The sequence below is a fragment of the Gymnodraco acuticeps genome, unplaced genomic scaffold (genome assembly GCF_902827175.1).
Source record: "Gymnodraco acuticeps unplaced genomic scaffold, fGymAcu1.1, whole genome shotgun sequence".
Classification (NCBI taxonomy): Eukaryota; Metazoa; Chordata; class Actinopteri; order Perciformes; family Bathydraconidae; genus Gymnodraco; species Gymnodraco acuticeps.
Window position 1 is genome coordinate 396,234 of NW_022992310.1, and position 15,875 is coordinate 412,108.

Genomic DNA, 15,875 nt, shown 5'->3' on the forward strand with positions numbered 1-15,875 from the left:
TGATATTTTCTTTGAAAGTATTACAAAAGTACTACTCATTCAAATAAAATCAAGTTTTATTTATAGCACATTTATAAACGATTTTTGGTCGAGCCAAAGTGCTGTACATAAAATAAAAATAGCAGTAGAGACACTTTACAGCAAAAACAACAGCACAGATTGTTCAGAATATCAGTATGAGAAAAACGACACCCTCTATCCTTAGACCCTCTGTCCTTAGACCCTCACATCGTACAAGGAAAAACTTCCAGAGAAAAACCCACAGTTTAAAGGGAACATGGGAGAAACCTCAGGGAGAGCAACAGAGGAGGGATCCCTCTCCCAGGACGGACAGACGTGCAATAGATGCCGTGTGTAAATCGAAGAGATAATACGTTTTACAGCATATAGACCGAATGTTAGGAAATGCATGTGTCTGTAATAAGAAGATGAATCCACGAGGTCATTAAGTGCTTCATCATATCAATCTGATATATATATATATATATATAATTCAGTTAAACAAATGGAATCTCTGCATGTATATGATTTAGTTCATCCCTCCTGCTCTGTTCAATGCAATAACATGTCCCTCCCATTGACTTTACATTGTAGGTCCCTCCACCTCAGAGCGATACCGATTCTCTACTTAAGATTTAACACACTTGGCTTAGACGCATTTCTTCATGCTCCATTCTTCCCTTCTGCTTCCTTTCATGGATGTTTTGCACATTTCTGCTCAGGTGTATTTCTTTCTGAAGGCACAACCTAAATGAAAACAGATTAAAAAAATGTTTTGAATATATCTCATCACAGGCAAAACAACAAAGTATAAAATGTAATACCTATCTCTTTTTATTTTGTTCAAACTCTATTTCATATACAGCATGTACTTTTGGGGGAAAATGTCCAATATATTTACTTAATTTTGCAATTAAAGTTTTTCTGTAACATATAAACCAAGTGATACAAACATAAATATTAATGTGTAAATATACACTCACGCATGCATCCAGAATCACTTACATCTACATATAACATTTTTTTAGAGCGGGTGCTAATGATGCAAACTGAAGAAAACCAAAATAAACCAAAAAGTACAAATAAATGAATAATTTAAAATAGCGTCTACTCCTCTAATGTGTAATAAATGCCTATGGGTTATGTTAATTTATTTCCCCAAGCTCCACCTTTCTCCATTTAGAAATGACTTAGCTAATTTGAGGGTTATTAATTGTATAAATTAAATCACAGCCTCATTCACTCACTCACTATACTTAATATTTTTGTTTACTATATAACTTACCTTATCAATTTCTAAGACTTCATATATTGTTGCCTCCCGTCTGATGGACTTATGGGTTTGTCATCTTTATCATACATCTACTCAAAGGTTCAAAGGGCTTTACTGTCTCATGCACAGCTACAGTATGCAATAACAAACTTAAGTCACAGGCTCCTCCAACAATGCAACATAAGTATATTCAAGACAATAAAAAAAATAAAAATGTGCAAGCTCAGGAGTTAAGCAGTCTTATGGCTTGTGGGATAAAACTAAGATAAGGTGAACCTTTATTAATCCCCGAGGGGAAATTCAGTTGTACAAAGCCGCAACAGGGTAAGCGTGAAAAAACAGGACAGCAAAGATTCACACAGATTAATAAAATCAAAAATAAATCAAATCAAGATTTTTTTTAAATGATAATAATAATAATAATAATAATAATAATAATAATAATAATAATAATAATAATAATAATAATAATAATAAAAGAGATGAGTAAAAATAAGAGTAAAATAACTGTCAGAATATGTACATATTTGGTCATCTAAGTTATAAAGTACGGAATAAGTTAAAGTGACAAGTGTTGTTGTGCTCCCTATCTCTGTTTCTTATCCTATATCTAATAGAACTGCTCGGGTCTTGATAGATTGAGTGGGGAAGTTCATGAGATCTTTCTAGAGGGTTATCAAGAATAACTTTTATCCAATGACCTTTTCCCTCTCTGTCTGTGTCTGTGTATTCTCTTGTTCCGATTAACCCAGCCAAATCTTTTTTCTTGTTTTGTATCTATATCTACGCCGGGATCCGGAGTCGAGGCTGATCCTCTTGCTGTAGTCCTGTGTCTTGGATCCTCTATGCTGAGTTCTGGATTAAGTCGTGGACTTCGGGTCGTGGCTGAACCTGTCTCTGCGGTCCTGCCTTGGGTCTCGTCATGCTGCTTCCCTGATGGCTTCCTCAGGATTGTAGCTGACATCCTTGTGGATTCATCTTGTTATTACAGACACATGCATTTCCTAACATTCGGTCTATATGCTGTCAAATGTATTATCTCTTCGATTTACACACGGCATCTATTGCACGTCTGTCCGTCCTGGGAGAGGGATCCCTCCTCTGTTGCTCTCCCTGAGGTTTCTCCCATTGTTTCCCCTTAAACTGTGGGTTTTCTCTGAAAGTTTTTCCTTGTACGATGTGAGGGTCTAAGGATAGAGGGTGTCGTTTTTCTCATACTGATATTCTGTACAATCTGTGCTGTTGTATTTGCTGTAAAGTGTCTCTACTGTAGGCTATTTTTATTATATGTACAGCACTTTGGCTCGACCAAAAATCGTTTATAAATGTGCTATAAATAAAACTTGATTTGATTTGATTTGTAGTGAAAAGTGAAAATGGACATCTGTACACATAGTGACATATCTATCTAACTCTGGTGGTCTTTGTGCACCTGCAAGAAAAATCCTAAGCACTTAAATATCTATGTTTTACCTTCTGTTAGTCTGCATTTCCCCCCTGCTGGTTGGCAGAGGATTAAAGAGCAGCCCCCACATGGCACCACCGTCTGAGCGTGGCTGAAGATGGTGGTGATCTTGTAGCAGCCTGGGGAGTAGAGACAATAAGATACTTAATCATACACATACTGAACCTAATCAGAGAGGAACATCTACAGCGTGTTGCAGTCCTCACCTGCGCATTTAACATCCATGAAGTAGGAGTTTGGACTCTGCACCAGCCTCTTCTTCTTGTGTCTGCTCCTCTCCTTGGCCAGACTGGGGTGGAACAGATCGCTATCCTGCAACCGAGGTCAGAGGGGTTTAGATTGAGTGTACATGTTTTTAACGCTATTGTAAATCAAATGTGTATTATTTTTTCATTGAACGACGAGGCGATGATAGTTTGCCACCGTAATTCCCCCTACAGTCTGGTAAATGAAGTAAAACTAAAAGCAAGTGCATAAACATGTCTGGGAAAGTCCCTATCATTTCTGGGAATCTACACATGCATACTGTATGCATGAAATTATTTTAAAATACATTTCAAACACATATTTACGCCTTACACCACATACATTTACATAACTAATGGATATTTTCTCATAGTTCTTACATAAAATGTGTTGCTTATCAATTGATAACAGACTATTTGAGAAGTTTTTTGTTAATCAAAGCTGTCATGCAAGCCCTAAAGTTTCTATCCAGAAAATAAAAAATCACTTACAGACATTTTTGCTCCAAACACTTTTTCGTCCAATGCAAATACGAGAGATAACGTGATATTTGAAGTGCGACTCTCTGTCTCAAAGCAGCTGGAGTTTGTTGTTGTTCTGCAGGTGTAAAGTGGCTCTGTGACCGGAAGACACCGAGCAGGCGGGCGGGGTCTCTCTTTAGGGGAGGCGCGTCAGATTATACTGGGTGCACTGGTCCAAGTTTACATAATTATTTTTGAAACTAGTTTTGTAAACAGTACAATTAAAAAGTCAATGATTCAATTAGTCTACATGTGGTCTCACTAGAGCTTTTTTACAGTAAAGGAAATACAATTTTTCAAAATAGACTTTTAGACTCCCTTCTTCCCATCTTTATATGATATTCAATACCTGCCATTATATTTTAGTGGTGCAATAACGTCTGTTGATAATTTCCCCCTTAATTTACGAAATAAAAGCGTCATGGTTTTCTGTTTTGAGATGGTGCAACTATTTAATATATAATAACTTAATGGGACTGTAGCAGGGTGTACAAAAATAGGCTACGTTTACGTGTTTTACCCAAACCTTTTATATATTTAATATTTTATGTATTTTATACAAACATTAAGGGTCCCCTATGTTGTGTTTCTGCAAACCTTTACACACCCCCGGTGTTCCTCGATATAGAGTAGGCCTACAGAACCTGATAAAATACAAATAGTTAAATAAAAGACTCAATAGATACATTAATTTGCCAACAACTGAAGCAATAATATTAATAATAAAACAAATATTGGCATTAATTAATCAAATGAATTTGTATCTTAATTTATCTTTGTATTATTTACCAAATAATCTACTATGACTTAAATATATTGATAATCATATTTTGTAATCTGTATTTTAAGTGTATTTTTCATTTATTGTCCCCTTTAATTAACATGATGTATGCATTGTTTTTTTTGGAAGGTTCCGTCCTCCATAGACAAGAACTATTTTGTCAAAAGACTGATTAACAAATCTTGGTACTCGGGTGACCCAAGACATCAAAACGAACGAACCCAGCGGTTCACCAGCGGACTTCCGGAGCCACGACGACAGAGCGGAGTGACAGTTGATTTATCCAAAAGGACAGCTCACTTAGTTGTGACGTTTCTTTTTCTCACGACGGGCGGGATATCCGCAGTAGTAAACTAGCTAATAACATGGCGAAGACTTACGATTACTTGTTTAAACTACTTTTAATCGGCGATTCAGGCGTCGGAAAGACCTGTGTGCTATTCAGATTTTCAGAAGATGCCTTCAACTCTACGTTTATCTCTACTATAGGTGAGTAAAAGTGGTTTTATTAAGACTGTCTTTGCTGAAAAAGTACAGGAGCAGCCCATCCCGTCATGCTAATTTCTTGCTAACTTTTTAGCATTCGTTGTAGAGGCTAGTCAGGAAGCCGGCTTGTTGGAGGGGCTTTTCAGGAAACGACAACTGTATTTCAACCAGTTTATATTCTTACAAATCCCGTGTATGTATAAGCAGTAAGGCTGTTAACCTAATGAAAGCTATTACAGTGTTTTAAACGTACTATTTTAAGCTAAACTACCTAGCTACAAAGCTGTCAGTGAGCTAGCTAGCAGTGTCACTTTTCATCAAAACCCCAGGAAGTGCGCCGGCCGTTGATGCAGATTTTTTAAAGAATGGCCAAACGGGGGTACTACAACTCAGTGACCAAAAATACTTTCCCAGTTGCCCCCATTGACTTACATTGGGAAATAGATTTCTGTAAATCAGCGTATAATAAATAATATAATCATTAGGGTCTTAAAGTTGGAAAATTAGCTAAAGCCGAAGGCGGGACTTAAGAAAAACTCAAGTGCGCATGCTCGGTGGGCAGAAGGCCCCGGATGAGTCGCTTCATTTTGAGCTTCATGCGCCACTGAGCAACTCTCATAGGAATGAACGGGGCCCCGCCTCCAACACTGTATCCTCTTTACATATCCATCATTCTTTTCATATGACCAGCTGCTTGTACTTCGCACTGTGGTTGACAATGTTACAGAAAACAGTAATGAAGCTTCTAAAATCAATCATTAATGTGACTGTTTTTGAGAATCAGAATATCTTTATTGTGATCATACAGAGGATGAAGGACATTTCGTTGGCATCTCTCAATGCATTAATAGAAATAGAAACAAATAAATAAAAGCAGAGGTAGTAGCAATGACAATGCAAAGAAAGCACTAAGATCAAATAATGTCAGTGAACATATTAACCAATTTTACAGACTATAACATTTCAATATAAAAAGCTAGAAAAGTTTAAACATAATTGTGGTTAGTCTTTGAGGGCTGGAGATGTGTTTCATGTATGTCAAAGTTGTCGTTCTGTGTTTGGACAGGGATGGGAGTAATTCATAAAATGTAATTATATGTATTTTGTTTTTTCCTTTTAGGTATTGATTTCAAGATCAGAACAATAGAATTAGATGGCAAGAAGATCAAGCTACAGATATGGTAAGATATCACCATCCACTTTCACTTTACAGTTTGACTTGTATGTGAAGATTAAGGTTGGATTGTAATTACACTAAGATGACAATTTATTAGGTACATCTCATGAGAAGATTAACATCTGCATTACGGATGCTTCAGTAGCTTATAATATATTCACAAGACTGGAATCTTGTAAAACATTGAACCTGGTGTTGTCAACTCAGAAGTCTCTCAAGCGAACATACAGTATACACTATGTATTTGTGTCTTTAAAGTTGTAATAGGTAAAGGAAAATAGGTTTAAAGGTAGTAGTATTGAATCTATATCATGACTAGCAGCAGCTGTGCATGAGGCATCTCACACATTCTGTCGTTATTGTCCTCAAATACAACGGCACACAACACTTTAAATAAGACAGTTATGGAGTTGATTATGTATTTTATTAAGAACTTTTCACAGAGTTAAGCTATTGCCCCTTTGTTTCCTCAATGAACAGATGAAATATAGCTAAGTCTTGCAGACTAAGTGTTGTTTTTGACATGTAGGGATACAGCAGGACAAGAGCGGTTCAGGACCATCACGACAGCCTACTACAGAGGAGCCATGGTAAGTTGCTTTGTCTTTTAATACATCGTACCATAGTGTTTTATTTTTGGGATCAGAATAGGTGAAGTGTCAGTAATCTCAGGTGTCAGCTCTGTACCAACCACCTCTACCCGAACTACACCCAGCATTGTTGGTATTGTTGTTAATGTTGTACACACCTGGGTAATCTGAGGTGCGCTCAGTGTATTGTTTTATGCTAATTTTCCTAGCCTCTCCTTTAGTTCAAGTTTAACTGGTTGCCTGTGATTCCATATTTCGCTTAAAGGTCCCATGTCATGGCCATTCTACTGATCATGATTCCATTGTTGAGGTCTACTCGAATAGATGACATTGTTCAATGTTCCTAACTCACATTGGTTTCTCACAGCATCTCTGTATAGTATGTGTATTCACTCTGTCCTACACGGCTAGTTGGAGCTCCTGCCCCCCCCTCCCTGTGAGCCCAGTGTGCTCTGATTGGTCAGCTCGCCCACTCTGTTCTGATGAGTCCACCACCGTTACAGCGGAACATCAGTGTTTATGTGTTTCAATGGCGTTTGTTAGCAACCAGGAAATGACACCAGTAAGGACAAAGAGATGAGAATGCTGCGTGGGGTCTGGGTGCCGTGTTGGTGGGACGTTGCGGGGCTCGCTGCTACGAGGAGCGGACAGTGTCAGCTCTATTACTGGTGTCGTTTCCTGGTTGCTGCGTGGGGTCTGCGAGACAACAGTTCAGGCTGAGTTTCACGATGTCTCACTGTCTCAGGCTGAGTTCAGAAATCTGAGAAAAAGATTAGTGTGTGAGAGGAGCTCCACGGATTGGTCCATTTGGACCTGGGCATGGTTACGTCACGATACTCAGAAAGAAAAAAATGGAAAAGGATAAATGTCCACCGAGGCGTTCTGGGGCAGCATAGACAGGTCTTTCTGTGTTAGAGTTTTACCTTTAAGTAAACTGTATTGCCTTTGGTTTTAAATGGGGTAAAATATAATAAAAAAATAGTTTTGCAAGTTGTAACTCTTTATTGAAGTATGTAGATGCTGTGGTCGTTAGGTAAATTAAACCAAATACGTTGTGTATTATCGGCTCTACTTATCGTTAATAATTTCATTATCGAAATGTACTGTACGATACCAGTCACATCTGTGGAAACATTAGTATAACTGCCTTTTTAAATGTATATTTGAATGTGGTATGTCTTGAAGTCTCTTCAATAAAGCTGATGATGATTATGAATGCATGATAATATATTTGTACCATTATTGACCCCAGATATCATGATATCATGCCTCCCTAGTGTTGAAGTACCATGCTTTACTTGGCCCTCGACAGTCATGTGACCCTTCACTAATGAGGGTTAAATGAACAGCAGATAATCACATTAGGCAATACATTCCTAAGTGGTTAATAACGAATAATTGGTCAATGATTTAATCGTTTTCTGGCTTCTCAAATGTGTCTTTTCTTTTCCTCTCCAGGGCATCATGTTAGTGTATGACATAACCAATGAGAAGTCCTTTGAAAACATCAAGAACTGGATACGGAATATCGAAGAGGTAAACACGAAAGTGACGTCTGTTCAGTGTGCGCGTTAGTGTGTCTTATTTTGACAATGTTTCTCTAAAAAGAGTTCATACATCTGGAAGTGTATTTAGAAGAATGGTCACCTGCTGTAAGGCAAAGGGAATATATTGTACGCCTCTAATTAGACTCTATTTTTTATATTTCTTATGCTTTTGATGATAATTACTATTGTATATTGTTCTTTTTGATTATATATATTTGTATATAACAGTATGATATTGTATATGTACCATGTTGTGAGACTCACTGTCAAGGAACTTGTTCTTATAAATGTATACAAAAAAATGAGAGTGTATAAATCTAATGCATTCTCTAATGTATTACATTTCTCTTAGTTCACTATGCACATTTATGTTTCCCAGCATGCTTCAGCCGATGTGGAGAGGATGGTCCTTGGGAACAAATGCGACGTCAACGATAAGCGACAGGTGTCCAAAGACCGAGGGGAGAAGGTGGGCGAAAACACACGACTGTACCTAGAACTAGAATAAGAATAATTAACACTTTATGATCTATTATACTGACTGTGATTGTTCTTCTTCTCTCCTGCTGTTAGCTGGCGCTCGAGTACGGTATCAAGTTCATGGAGACGAGCGCAAAAGCGAACATCAACGTGGAGAATGTGAGTTCAAGCTTTTTCTGCGGTTATTCATTCACAGCTGGAAGTATCTTAACTAAGAGATGAGTTATGATACTTTGGTCCTCGTTGTCTGTGCGTTTAGACTCTTGTCACAGAGTTTAAGAAATTGACTGCACATTTCTGTATTTTTTATGTAGTGGGCTTTGATTTGATTAGATTTATTTCGAATATATAAAACAATAATACAAAAATATTTACCGAGCCGCGGTATTAAAGGGTTCCCGGGGCTGAATTATTAAAGACCGTGGTACCGTTAAGCTCCGGCGTTATCGGTCTTTTTATCGGTACTGGAGACATGTAAAAAATATGTGTCATGAATTATTGCTACACAAACATTATATTGCAGTTTTAGTGTCGCCAACTCCGTTTTTAATACGCAAAAAGACTGCAAAATGCGTCTATGATTATTTTCAGTATTTTCGATCTTTCCAATCCAGACGAGATCTCTCTCCCCCGTCTGTGTGCGAGGGGGCGGGGCAACACACACACACACGCAGGTGTTACATGCAGCCACACACACACACTGCAGAGATGGCAGAGAGAACTAAGCGCTCCGAGGTGTGGTTAAACTTTAGCCGTCTCGATGTGGACAATGCTTGTTACCAAAAGTGCAATAAGAGTTTAGCATGTAAGGGCGGTAACACGAGCATTTAGTCTAAACATTTAGCAAAAGTGCTCCACATTCAGACGGAGGAATGCACCGGGTTCGACTGTCTTTCTAGCAGCTCTGTAGCTCCATCCACGAGTAACGTTTCCACGTCAGGTGTTATGTATGCTAGCAGCAACACACGCAGTTAACTAAATGATACAATCATGGGTTAATGATTAGAGGAAACTGAGTTATTTAGTTTGTTAAAATTTCAGCTATTCTGTTCACAGTTCTGTCATCAGATTATTTAATACCATTTGTTAAAACACTGTTGTTTCTTTTGATGTGAAATATTATTTATTTCATTTAAATATTAGCAATGTTAGTTTTGTTTAATTAGTTTCTCCTAAAGAACCGATAAAAGACCGTTAAACACAAAGCGTAATATAGTACCACTTCATTTCTTCTACTCAACACCTCACAACTACATGTATCGAGAGGAAAATATACATGCTGTGTGCCTTGAGAAAAAGAAACCACTTGTACTGAGGAAGTGGATCAGCTGATGAATAACAGAGGCAGCAGGAAACACTTCACTGACTCTCTGGTGTAACAGCCAGCCTCTCTGTGACAGATGTTTGCATACAAAGAGCTGAAAGACAGAAAGTAGAGCACAAAAGCAGAACAAAGTCGAACGTCTTAATACCCTTTCGTATGTATTACTTTTTGCCCGTCAGCTGAACTATAATCAGATTATCAGCCACTTGTAACACAATGAAAATAATCAAATGAAATGACGGGCTTAATTAGATTAGAACCACAGTGTTCAAAATAATCAGAGAACCACCGTTTAATATGCTTTGATTCAATTTCAATAATTACATTTGTTTTGATCTGCTTTTGTCCGCAGGCCTTCTTAACCCTCGCCAGAGACATCAAAGCGAAAATGGACAAGAAGCTGGTAAGAAAATGGAAACCTTTTAATAAAACTATTGCTGTGTGACTTTTCTTTTGCTGTTCTGATATGTAGCGGCTAAGTGAAAGAAATAAAACGGAACGTCTTACTCAAAATAAAACTTCCGCTTGGCCACCAACAAGCGAATCTTACGCAGGAAAAATGTTCAAGGCTAGAATATACTTATTATGCACTGATCCCACCACCACCTGTCTCCAACATGTGACCCGCTCTATCGGAATCAGTCGGAAGTCTCAACGGCTCATTTCAAATAAACGTGGATTTGTGTAAAAAAATAGTTTTTGGTGTTTTGTTTGATTTTAAATAAACAAAGTCTTTGCTTTCAGAATATGAACCTTTTATTTCCAAAATCACACGATAAATACCTGTTTGAAGCTTGTGAAGGGAAGATGGTAGCTCTCACTCGCCACTCTGCTGTTCCGCAGCGCCGCCCCCCTCCCTCCGGCTGACATTATGAATGTAAGGCGTATAGTAATCACAGATAACACGGCAGGGTCCGTACAGTTTGTTTTCATCTGATTTTAAATAAATAAAGTCTTAGCTTTCAGAATATTAAACTTGTTTCGGCAAATTCAGATGATAAATACAACTTTGAAGCTTCGGCATAATTACAAGCGGAGAACGGAGTAATTTAACGTCACAGCGGGTGTTTCTCGTGAGGGTTTTCCCCGGGAAACAAACACAAACACACGCACGTATACACACACACACGTATACACACACACACACACACACACACACACACACACACACACACACACACACACACACACACGAGCTTCCCCCAGACCAGTAATCCAAACGAAAATATCTTCCCTCCGTACTACTTTGATCATTTGCTAGCCGCTAACAACCAATCAGATCGATGGATTCCAGAGAAGTGATGACTCGGTGATGGTCATTATAGAATGTGACATATTTAGCTTAATATTTGGAGTACAACAGCAATCCTGATATCATTAGAACGCTAGGAATCTCCTCTTTCCAATAGTGTATACAACTCAAAATGTGTCCTCGGGTCAATGCGACTGATTTCGATGGAGTCTATACTAGTTGCTTGTGAAGCTGGAAATGTTGAGTACACCAAAGTATTATGTTAGAAATGTAAAGCACGGGTCCATAGCACATAGAAACTGCCAGATGCCAACTTTCATATGTTGGGCAATTTGCACAATTAGCATAAGTTGCATATCTATTTTTTTTCTAACTATTCACAGCTGGCAGTTTCACCAAGACATGAGATATGATACTTTGGGCCTCGTTGTCTGTGTGTTTAAAAAGACAACATTTTCAGGACCCAACTTTGCAGTTTATACCGATTTGTAACTATTGTTTGCATATTTTATGATACAATTTAATGCTAATCAACCCAACTAATGCTAATTGTGCAAATTGCCCAACATATGCAAGTTAGCATCTGGCAGTTTCTATGTGCTGTGGACCCGTAAAAATCCACTTCTCCATGTCTCTTCTACATCAACATGTGTCCCCTCTTCTTCATGTCTCTTCTACATCAACATGTGTCCCCTCTTCTTCATGTCTCTTCTACATCAACATGTGTCCCCTCTTCTCCATGTCTCTTCTACATCAACATGTGTCCCCTCTTCTTCATGTCTCTTCTACATCAACATGTGTCCCCTCTTCTCCATGTCTCTTCTACATCAACATGTGTCCCCTCTTCTTCATGTCTCTTCTACATCAACATGTGTCCCCTCTTCTTCATGTCTCTTCTACATCAACATGTGTCCCCTCTTCTTCATGTCTCTTCTACATCAACATGTGTCCCCTCTTCTCCATGTCTCTTCTACATCAACATGTGTCCCCTCTTCTCCATGTCTCTTCTACATCAACATGTGTCCCCTCTTCTTCATGTCTCTTCTACATCAACATGTGTCCCCTCTTCTCCATGTCTCTTCTACATCAACATGTGTCCCCTCTTCTTCATGTCTCTTCTACATCAACATGTGTCCCCTCTTCTTCATGTCTCTTCTACATCAACATGTGTCCCCTCTTCTTCATGTCTCTTCTACATCAACATGTGTCCCCTCTTCTCCATGTCTCTTCTACATCAACATGTGTCCCCTCTTCTTCATGTCTCTTCTACATCAACATGTGTCCCCTCTTCTTCATGTCTCTTCTACATCAACATGTGTCCCCTCTTCTCCATGTCTCTTCTACATCAACATGTGTCCCCTCTTCTCCATGTCTCTTCTACATCAACATGTGTCCCCTCTTCTCCATGTCTCTTCTACATCAACATGTGTCCCCTCTCTTCTCCATGTCTCTTCTACATCAACATGTGTCCCCTCTTCTTCATGTCTCTTCTACATCAACATGTGTCCCCTCTTCTCCATGTCTCTTCTACATCAACATGTGTCCCCTCTTCTTCATGTCTCTTCTACATCAACATGTGTCCCCTCTTCTTCATGTCTCTTCTACATCAACATGTGTCCCCTCTTCTTCATGTCTCTTCTACATCAACATGTGTCCCCTCTTCTTCATGTCTCTTCTACATCAACATGTGTCCCCTCTTCTTCATGTCTCTTCTACATCAACATGTGTCCCCTCTTCTTCATGTCTCTTCTACATCAACATGTGTCCCCTCTTCTTCATGTCTCTTCTACATCAACATGTGTCCCCTCTGTGGAAAGAGACTCTGAAAGTTTCAGGAACAAAGATTCTCTCTCTTTTTGATCCATTTCTATAAAAACCTGTCTGAAAATGAGCGGATCAGATTTTGGCCACTTTATGATGTCATAACGATGTTTTGTCTTGTGTAACCATTAGCCAATCACCAACCAAGGTAACCCCCCCCCCCCCCCCCCCTTATCACCTGAATCTCCTCCTAGAGCACCATTGTGTTCTTTGTAACCAAATCTCTCTCAGAGGGGCGTGGGGAGGGGCTCCTTATTTTCATCTAAAGTAACAGACAGAGAATCAGCACTTTGGAAACAGAGGGGATTATGGGTAATGCTGCAATGATCTGGTTGGTGTTTGGAGCCAATCAGAGCCATGTTTTGTATATATCTGAGAGCTGTAACATATTGATGAAAAACAGTCTAATAGGGGACCTGTAACTGAGCTCTCTCCTCTGTCTGGCTCTCAGGAGGGCAACAACCCGCAGGGCAGCAGTCAGGGAGTGAAGATCACAGAACAGCCGAAGAAGAACAGCTTCTTCCGCTGCTCGCTGCTGTGAGGAGACGAGAGTCGGCATCCACCATCGCCTTAACGGAGTCCCACTGGACACAACTGGACAGAGCACACTCACCTCTTACCTTCCTTCACTTCGTCTTCCTCTCTTCTCTCCATATTAGGAAAAACAAAAGTGTATCGCTCCCTTCCTTGACAACTGTGAATCTAACTCCTGTGGCCTCCACTAGTAAATCTGTGTCTCTTTTTGTACGGTTGCTAATTAGATTCATACGTCTTGAGGTTTTATTGCCTTTTTTTTAAAGACTTCTTGTGAGACGATCAAACCACTTTACTGCTCATGATAATGTCTCCTCCTCTCTCTTTGAAGTCTTATTTATTCGATCCTTATCACTTAAAGTAGCCCAGATTATACCTCCAGAAAAGACTTACTCTTCCAAATGGGCTTCCTAATTCTGAATATAATCATCTGTCAAATATATATATATAGTTATCCAAGGTGATGAGAGTCCACATTGTGGGTGGGTGGGTGGTCTCTTTGGTATATCCACATTAGGTAAACATGTAAATATATATCATTGATTATGAAATCAGTCGTGCCATCACATCATCTACTTGGATTACCTTTTTCTACTTTCCGTTGAATTTTCATTGGCCGATACATTCCTCCTGTGAACACTTTAATGTGCAATGTGTGTGTGTGTGTGTGTGTGTGTGCCCAGATTAAGCCTTTCTCCAAGTATTCATGTGGTTGCAGTAAGACCAGCTTGTTTTAAGGGCTCGCAGATTCCTTTTTGTTTATTGCCTCATCATTTTAGGTATTCTAGGAGATAGGAGGTAGATCATTTGATGCACTTCAACTGACAAAGCAATACCTAACTCTGACAGCAGGAGGCGACACAGTTTCACAGGAGTCTCAGCGATGATTACATCTTTGTTTTATGCATTTATACTTCCTGTTCTGGGGGCGGCGTGCACTCAAACTGTTCTCTGGGCTCTGTAGCAGTATTTATGGAGTGAAACAAAACACAGCACCAAAATGACAAAGTGCCCTTTTATGTTCTTATTGATTATTATGCACTTTTTCCTTTTTGTTCTTTCTGTAAAAAAAAGAAGTTCTTAACGTGTTTGCTGCATATCTTAAAGAGGCCCTATTGTGCTTTTCGGGGCTTCCCGTTTCCTGTAGTGTGTCATATAGGCTTTTGTGCATGAAAATGGTCTGCAAATCACAAAGTTCCCCCCAGAGGAAGTTGCTCTCCCACATTGGACTCCTTTGTTTACTTCCTGAACACAGTGACGTCACTATGTAACACTTGTGCTTCAATTGGCTAGTGCTCCGACACATTGTATATGATTGGCTAAGGGGCGGGACATCTCTAGTCAGCTAACCAATCAGAGCAGACTGGGCTCTGGTTTCAGACAGAGGGTGAAAAGAGGTGGTATGAGAAGAATATGGCCCCTTTAACTGAAAAGCGAAACATATTCATGCACACTGTCTGGGATTCCCTAAAAACATCTGAGCACTGAAACCTACTTATTAGAGAGTAATGAAAATACACCGAAGGCCTTTAATTTAGACATGTTTTTTTCTCTTATTACAACAAATGTATGAATTGTTATTTCACTTTTCCCAGCTTTTTATGCATTTCCACACCCATTGATGCTCTAGGAAGCTTCCACGACTCACCCCTCTTTTCTTACTCTCCTATTCCCTCCCCCTTCCTCCTTTATCCAGATTTCAGACATCTTGTTTTGGCCCGGTCTCACGGCCGTGTGAACTATGCATTCTGGGTGCGTAGACAACATCAAAAAAGCGTTGCACATTTGACTCGAGCTTTATTTGAGATTGGACCCTTTGCTCTTTTACTTTCTGCCGTAACTTTGCTCGTTTTGAGCTTTTCAGAAGAAGGATTAGGAAATTATTTGAAAGCTGACCTAAAAATCACGTCTGACATTTTACAGTTTGAGCAAGTTAAGTTGTTGAACTGATGTTGTAGGTGGATTTCAGTCGTTGCTGTTAACATGGTTTTGGCAAAATGTCTGGCTCTCGCAGATGAAGTCGATTTGATGAAGTTGCAGGTTTCTGCTTTATTCTGTGAAATGTATTTGAGTCATTTGTTATTTTCGCCAAGTATACATTTGCCACTTCTATGTTAGCATATCTTCAGCATTCCCCGACGTAATTTGGATTTAATCTCTGATTATTGATGGTTTCCATGGGGAACAAATGTAATAATTCAGCAGTTGTAAATAAGATCTACAATGGTTGTACTGAAGGTTCATAAGTCTTATTGATCTACACATTTTGTAGATATGTGTTTTGATGATTTATTAAAAATGAGATTCTTAAAAAAAACGTGTTTACTCGAGTTATTATATTTGTACCTTTTTGTATTTTTGGAAATGTATGCAAATAA

At 39.0% G+C, this 15,875-nt stretch overlaps 2 protein-coding genes across 3 annotated transcripts; one reads left to right on the plus strand and one right to left on the minus strand.

Annotated features, from left to right (window-relative positions):
• Window positions 1–308: 308 nt before the first annotated feature.
• LOC117541115 (40S ribosomal protein S27-like) lies at window positions 309–3,598 on the minus strand. Of its 2 annotated transcripts, none has more exons than XM_034208221.1 (4): window positions 3,480–3,598; window positions 2,945–3,050; window positions 2,747–2,857; window positions 309–747 (listed from the first exon to the last, which is right to left on the minus strand). In XM_034208221.1, the coding sequence occupies exons 2-4, from the start codon at window positions 2,961–2,963 to the stop codon at window positions 719–721; spliced, it is 159 nt and encodes a 52-aa protein (XP_034064112.1). In that variant the 5' UTR covers window positions 2,964–3,050; window positions 3,480–3,598; the 3' UTR covers window positions 309–718. The 2 variants fall into 2 exon arrangements, with proteins under 2 accessions (XP_034064112.1, XP_034064111.1); XM_034208220.1 differs by having other exon boundaries at window positions 3,476–3,597.
• A 913-nt stretch (window positions 3,599–4,511) lies between these two features.
• On the plus strand, window positions 4,512–15,814 carry LOC117541114 (ras-related protein Rab-8A). The gene is made up of 8 exons (XM_034208219.1): window positions 4,512–4,775; window positions 5,893–5,953; window positions 6,479–6,539; window positions 7,998–8,075; window positions 8,466–8,555; window positions 8,660–8,725; window positions 10,243–10,293; window positions 13,415–15,814. Exons 1-8 carry the CDS (start codon window positions 4,652–4,654, stop codon window positions 13,502–13,504), a joined length of 621 nt encoding a protein of 206 aa, XP_034064110.1. The 5' UTR covers window positions 4,512–4,651; the 3' UTR covers window positions 13,505–15,814.
• The last annotated feature ends 61 nt before the right edge of the window (window positions 15,815–15,875 follow it).

Coding starts and splice junctions, on each gene's coding strand:
- LOC117541115 (XM_034208220.1), bottom strand. Junction 2,858..2,944: donor CATGGATGTTAAATGCGCAG/GTGAGGACTGCA, acceptor TCTACTCCCCAG/GCTGCTACAAGATCACCACC. Junction 748..2,746: donor GAAATGCAGACTAACAGAAG/GTAAAACATAGA, acceptor GTTTTCATTTAG/GTTGTGCCTTCAGAAAGAAA.
- LOC117541114 (XM_034208219.1), top strand. CDS start 4,652: ATGGCGAAGACTTACGATTACTTGTTTAAACTACTTTTAATCGGCGAT. Junction 6,540..7,997: donor CCTACTACAGAGGAGCCATG/GTAAGTTGCTTT, acceptor TTTCCTCTCCAG/GGCATCATGTTAGTGTATGA. Junction 8,556..8,659: donor CCAAAGACCGAGGGGAGAAG/GTGGGCGAAAAC, acceptor TCCTGCTGTTAG/CTGGCGCTCGAGTACGGTAT.